At 37.5% G+C, this 7,552-nt stretch overlaps 1 protein-coding gene across 1 annotated transcript; it reads left to right on the top strand.

Annotated features, from left to right (window-relative positions):
* The first annotated feature begins 5,599 nt into the window (after positions 1–5,599).
* Positions 5,600–6,550, top strand: LOC147347238 (olfactory receptor 2G3-like). Its single transcript, XM_086370580.1, has one exon. It carries the CDS (start codon positions 5,600–5,602, stop codon positions 6,548–6,550), a length of 951 nt encoding a protein of 316 aa, XP_086226706.1.
* Positions 6,551–7,552: the final 1,002 nt, after the last annotated feature.

Here is a 7,552-nt window from a genome sequence, read left to right on the forward strand (position 1 = left end):
GTATACGCTGAGTTTCTCAAACTTATTTGACCAGAGAAACTTTTGAAAAGTTTTGGAAATGCTGGCCAAAGTAAATGTGTTACTACCAAGTCTTCTATTGGAGTCTCCTGTCCTATTGGCGTGCTTCAATTTGTGACACATGTACATGTATTCTACTTCTGAGGTCTTGATGATTATATAGTGATTATTTAAACATGAAAGTAATGGTGATAACTGCATGGAAATCATGCCCCTATACATACACTGGGATTCCCTGGTGACTCAGACAGTAACGTGTCTACGTGCAATGTGGGAGATACGAGTTTGACCCCTAGGTTGGGAAGATACATACACTGTGCTGAGAGTGAGAACTTCATTTTCACTTTTCTAAGATCTTATTTTCGCATGTACATTGGAGTCTATAAGTCTTCAAGACTGAAGATCTGTGTGATCAGAAGTAGTTCTTTCCATATAGGTTTCCTATGAGACCTTTGTTCTTGGTCACTATTGGGCTTGGTATTAATTGTCCTATTAGGAATATAGAGTCTCTAAGGTTCCATTCCAGACTTGATATCAATTCCTGCTATAGTAACAAACTTTAGTTTATTCTGGCTCCAGAAATAAACACTACCACCTCAGCTTGGTCTTGGATTTAGAGATACGTATTTAGAACCCTGTGGTTTGGAAAGCTCATGCATAAGCATCACTTTCCTGGCTTATTTAACTGGTTAGAAGAGTGAAGGACAAAATTTTCATAGGTGAGGAAATAATGAGAACCACATATTTTCTCTTGCTTATTTACATATTCTACAAGTTATCTATATAAAGACAAAATAATAATTACTTTCTACAGTCGCTCATGTCAGTCTTCCTCAAGCCACGCTGGCCAATAATAATTCTCCCAGCTTTCATGTCCATTGTGTATAATGTGTTTTCATTTCTGAACATCATTTTAAACTTACTCTTACTATTTTAGAAGAGAGTTCAATTTGAAGTAAGCTGTTTGTACAGATCCTTTAATTTTGAAGAATGTACATTCAGGATGGGTAAATGCAGAAACAGAAAACAAAGAAAGTGTGCTTTCTCTACATTTGGAAGAATTTCCTTCTCACTCTTAGCTTTCTTAAATTATTTCCACTTATACAGTTTGTTAAGGTATTGAAGATATGAACTCTTCTGATAAAGTCATACATTTGGATTCATACATATATGTATGTTTATGTTGTATTTGTATGTGTGTGTTTTTCCTCCCCTTAGTCTTGGAATCATTTTATGTTTTCAAGAGTGGTAGAGAATTGAAGAGACTCCATTCATATTTAAATATATGCAGTTTAAAATGTGGGATGCAGTAAACTGTGATGCTCATGTATTCTATTTTCCTAGGGACAAGTTTCATGAATGGCACTGGGTTAATGAGTGAGTTAAATAAATATGGTCATCATCACTGTATCAGAAGAAATACTTGGAGATTTTATCTATCTATCTATCTTAAGAAAACCCCCTAACATTTCTGGGAAGTATATTTCAGAGCTTTACATTTTTAAAAACTAGTCTTCTGATATTGCTGCTGATGACATTAAAATTCACTGACTAAATAATGGGGGGAGTTGGTGCAGCAGTTGAATAACATAGGTCCTTTGAAATAGATACTTAGTTTTTAGATTAACATTATTATATGTAACTATGTTGCTCTATGTTTAAATATATGTTTTAGACATGCTTTTTGCTAGTTCAGGGGAAGAGTGGTTTAGTAGAATTAGCAAAGTTATTAGTTTATTCAAAACATATTTATTTGGCTTTGACTATGTTAAAAAAGATCTGTGTGCTAAGGATAATACAAAAGACATTTAAGATAGATATCTTAGCCCATTAAGAGATTACTTTCCATTTTATAACACTTGGCATGTTTAATGAAAAAGGTCCTTATGCATATTGACACAGAATTACAAAGTAATTCAGAATTTCAGAAGACAAGTGTATTGTACAATAAGGATGCGAGTGCATCTTAGAAGATGTTGATATAGAGATGAACATTGACAGGTAAGTAGAGTTTGTCAAGGGTGAAAGAAGTGGGTTCAAAGACATTCAAAGGAGGAGACTTGGAGTTACCAAGCAGTTTCAGTACATATAACTTTATGGAAACAGAGAGATTAATTTGACCAGAACAAGTTCTAAATGATGGGACATAATTCTGAAAGCAGAAAGGGAAACTGAAACTGTACAGAGCCTTAAAGTCAATTTTACATTTTAAGAAACAGAAGTTGTATCTTGACAAATATCCCATTGTTGTATGATTCTGACAATCATGTACAGGAAGGTAATGAAGAATACAAACCAAAAGATATGAGATCATCTAGAATGTGTTGCCATCTAGGATGATATGGATTAAAAAGTCTTCTTAGAAAATTGAATGAAATAAGAATATATTGGTTAAAATGCATGAATGTAATCATCACATTCAAAATTAAATTTGGGTAGCTATGTTATCCAAATGATGAATACAATTGATAGAATATGGCAAAGTGAAAATTTTTTTGTCAGGGGAAGTACTGAAGGTTTCCAATTATAGCAGAAATAAAGAGCCTCTTGATGAAAGTTAAAGAGTAGAGTAAAAAAGCTGGCTTAAAACTCAACATTCAGAAAACTAAGATCAGGGCATCTAGTCCCATCACTTCATGGCAAATAGATGGGGAAACAATGGAGACAGTGACAGACTTTATTTTGGGGGGCTCCAAAATCACTACAAATGGAGACTGTAGCCATGAAATTAAAAGATGCTGGCTCCTTGGAAGAAAAGTTATGACCAACCTAGACAGCATATTAAAAAGTAGAGACATTACCAACAAAGGCCCATCTAGTCAAAGGTATGGTTTTACCAGTAGTCATGTATAGATGTGAGAGTTGGACTATAAAGAAAGCTGAGCACCAAAGAATTGATGCTTTTGAACTGTGGTGTTGGAGAAGACTCTTGAGAGTCCCTTGGACTGCAAGGAGATCCAACCAGTCCATCCTAAAGGAAATCAACCCTGAATATTCATTGGAAGGACTGATGCTGAAGCTGAAACTCCAATATTTTGGCCACCTGATGTGAAGAATCGACTCACTTGAAAAGACCCTGATGCTGGGAAAGACTGAAGGTAGAAGGAGAAGGGGGCAACAAAGGATGAGATGGTTGGATGGCATCACTGACACAATGGACATGAGTTTGAGTAAGCTCTGGGAGTTGGTGATGGACAGGGAGGCTTGGCATGCTGCAGTCCATGGGACCGCAAAGAGTCGGACATGACTGAGCGACTGAACTGAACTGAGGTATGTCCAAGCTGGATGACTTAGGAAGATGTGTGACAAAGCATCAAAAGTAGAACTGAATCATGCTTGACATTCTTACCCAGTCCAGGTTCAATGCACGATACTGGATGCTTGGGGCTAGTGCACTGGGACGACCCAGAGGGATGGTATGGGGAGGGAGGAGGGAGGAAGGTTCAGGATGGGGAGCACATGTATACCTGTGATGGATTCATTTTGATATTTGGCAAAACTAATACAATTATGTAAAGTTTAAAAATAAAATAAAATTTAAAAAAATAAATTAAAAATTAAAAAAAATCATCAACAGAGATATATATATATAGAATTTTCTCTACAAAAATTTTCCAGCTTTCATACTTCTCTGTAGATGACATCCAATTTTTCAAGAAATAAACCTGTGACCCATTATTGACACTTCCTTCTCACTTTCTGCATCCAGAGTCTCAAGTTTGTTTAGACTTAGTCTGTAGAGTCTGTCTAAAAATAAAAATCTTCCCTGCTACCACCAAGCCATCTGTTTCCTGAAGTACTGCAACAGCCTCCTAACCAGTTTCCTTGTTTCATTCACTACTTGTCAATCCATTCTGCAATATGAGGCCAGCTGTTTTTTAAACACAAACAACATGAGCACAAAAGAATTGATGCTTTTGAATTGCAGTGCTGCAGAAGATTCTTGAAAGTCCCTTGGACAGCAAGGAGATCAAACCCGTCAGTCCTAAAGGAAATCAACTTCAAATATTCACTGGAAGGACTGATGCTGAAGCTCCAATACTTTGGCCACCTGATGCAAAGAGCCAACTCATTGGAAAAGACTCTGATGCTGGGAAAGATTGAAGGCAAGAGGAGAAGGGGGTGACAGAGGATGAGATAGGTGGATGGCATCACCAACTCAATAGACATGAGTTTGAGCAAGCTCTGGGAGATAGTGATGAACAGGAATGCCTGGCACCCTGCAGTTCACGAAGTCATAAAGAATCAGACATGAGTTAGCAAATGAACAAAAAGAACCTGTCAATTATTGACTCCCTCCTGACATTCATTACTCCTTGACCTGTTTATAAATCCCTCAAAGGCTAACCTCTAAGGTGCTTTGGATAAATATAAATCTTAAACATTTCTCTTGATTATTTTGTTTGCTTACTATTGCAGTCTAACCATAAGACACTTTGCCCATCATGTTCCTTATTCAGCGATATTTCTCAGATATTTCTCAGCTCCTCAATGCTTTTTTGGTTTAAAGCCTTACCAAGCTACTTCCTCTGCTGAAAATAGTCCTTTCTTATCTTATCCACTAGTAAGCTCTTATTTGCTCTCTACTTCACTTGCCAAAAAAGGCTGTCATTTTTTAAATGTACCGCATCTTTATCTCCTTTCCAAAAATGTTTTTTGTCTCTTATCATCAAATTCTTCAGCAGCAAGTCAGCAGTTGTTATGAAATGAAAGTGTTATGAAGTTAGTGACATATCAAAAAGGAATCGAACAGACTTGATATTCTGCTACTATATAATACAAAGTTATATAAAGAAAAAGTCATAATATTCCAAAAAAAATTTTATGAAATAAATTAAATTTTTGAGAAGTTTGGGTCCTTTAATTAATATAAAAATAAAACATCTGATTAAAAACAAAATGTTTTTAATGAGGTGCTAAACATTTACTTGCAACTTACAACAATGCTTCTCTCTGAAGACTCTGTAACACCATTTAAACTAGACTACCCATTTTTTTCATTATGAAAAAATAATGGGAGAAAACTATTTACATAGATGGTATCTAATAACTAATTAAAACTCTATGATATTTAGGTTTTTCACATTACCCTTAGCATGACTTTGAGAATTGCATGTGTTACTGTAGAGTATGGAAATAATTATATAATTTTTTCAAAAAATACTCTTATTGCTATTTTTATTATTGACAACTGATAGAATGTCTACAAAGATGTTTTTTGATTGGATAACATCTCCTTATTTTATTTAACTTACAAGCTTACAGGATGTTATTGGGGAATAAGAGCGTGGATTTATAAGAAAAAATGAAACACTTTGAAGAACAGAGCAATAATTAATGATTAATCATTTCTTATATGGTCCACTTTATGTCATCATGTTTAATAGTTTTCTGTAAGTTCTTGCACACTTTTAATTTCCTCCTAGAGACAAACGGTTCTCTCTCTTCCCCCAAATGCCACACCCCTCTTATCTCACCTTCAGGATCAGTTTCTCCCAACTGCATTTCTGATCTTAACTGTTTCTCACTATCTGACTTCTATATTTTCACATGTGCCTTTCTCCTTTTCAAGAGCAGAGTGATGACAATGATTAATGAGAGTTTGGCAGGGGATTTCATACTGGTGGGCTTCTCCGACCACCCACAGCTTGAGAAGATCCTCTTTGCGGTTGTGTTAATCTCCTATCTCCTGACACTGGTTGGCAACACAGCGATCATCTTGATCTCTTATCTGGATCCCATGCTCCACACACCCATGTATTATTTTCTTACCCATCTCTCCTTTGTTGACCTCTGCTTTACCACCAGCATCGCTCCCCAACTTCTATGGAACCTCCGTGGTCCATACAAGACAATCAGTCCTACAGGCTGTGCCATTCAACTCTACGTATCCCTTGCACTGGGATCCACTGAATGTGTTCTCCTAGCTGTCATGGCATTTGATCGCTATGCTGCTGTTTGTCGACCACTCCATTATGCCACAGGTATGCACTCACGACTTTGCCAGTCTCTGGTAGGAATGGCATGGTTGAGTGGAGTGGGCAACACCCTAATTCAGGGCACCATCACCCTTCGGCTGCCCCGCTGTGGGAACCGCAGGATTTACCACTTCATCTGTGAAGTGCCTGCCATGGTCAAGTTGGCCTGTGTAAACATTCATGCCAATGAGGTCCAGCTCTTTATGGCTTCCTTGGTGCTTCTCCTCCTCCCTCTGACACTTATCTTGATCTCATATGGATGCATTGCTCAAGCAGTAATGAGGATCAGGTCAGCTCAAGCCTGGCGAAAAGCCCTTGGCACTTGTGGGTCCCACCTCTTGGTAGTAACTCTCTTCTACGGAACCATCACAGCTGTCTATATCCAGCCCAACAGCTCTTATGCCCACAGTCAAGGAAAGTTCATAACCCTTTTGTATACCATTGTAACTCCCACCCTTAACCCTCTCATTTACACTCTGAGAAACAAAGATGTAAAGGGGGCTTTAAGGAGGCTGGTACAGAAAGATAGGGCACAGCAGAGTGAGAAACTCTGATGAGGTAAAAGTATAGACATGGCCTGACTAAGGTTGAGGTTCTGAAGGAAAGATGTACCAGAAGGCCTTATCTGGAGACAGCTTCACATATATGCTGCAAAACCAAACCTGCAAGACTTTCTAGAGAATCCATAAGCCTGAAATTACTTTCTTTCATTTCCTTCCTTAAAGTACTAGAGGATAAATGGTCTAAACAGACATCTTTGTTATCTGTCAGTCAATAAATTACAAGCATGACTTACTATTTCCAAAATCTCTGTGGCTAATTTTCTTCCCTCTCTGCCCTTTCTCTTAGGTAAGTCTTGGCTTTGCCTTGTTAAATGAAATCAATCTATTGGTTGGTCCCTTTGTATAAATAAACTGTGTGATACTCACGAGCTAGGTGTTTTTAAACCCAGTAGTTTTGCTACTACTACTACTACTCTTTAGCAGCTTATTTCTGGTGGTCTGCTGCAGTACTGCCCATCTGGATCCCACCCTTGGACCAGTAGAAGCCTGCAGCTTGAAAATCCACCTTATCTGCACTTAACTCCTCGACTCTGCAACGCACCATCCCTTGGCCATTGTGTTTAAGCCTGCTGTTAAATTTTTTGTTTGTTTGTTTCTCACTCTTACAGTCTAATTTGAGTCGTTGTCAGGTTAGCTTTTCCTTGATATTTTGATTGTCCATAGAAATTGTGTCCACACTGGTGCCAGGAATGTGGATTTTGAGTTTTAATTTTGCATTTAGATGATTAAATGATTTCTATCAAGTGACAGATAATAGGATCCAGTCCTTGACATGTGAAAAGTGACAGGGCATTTAAACCTAATTCATTTAATTTCATGAGTGAGTGAGTGTGTGTGTTTGAGGGTACCAATATTTCTAGCAGTTGTATTTCCTGATATGGGAGAGATATAGGGTTGAGAGGTTTTTAGTCCTTTGTCTTTCTGACATTTGAAGGATTCCTCTCTGTGTGTTTTGTGTTTGCCCCAGTATGAGTGTTCCTGTATCTTAACAGT

This window comes from Bos grunniens, chromosome 23 (assembly GCF_055505025.1).
Source record: "Bos grunniens cultivar Pamir isolate PY7600 chromosome 23, Bosgru_T2T1.0, whole genome shotgun sequence".
Lineage (NCBI taxonomy): Eukaryota > Metazoa > Chordata > Mammalia > Artiodactyla > Bovidae > Bos > Bos grunniens.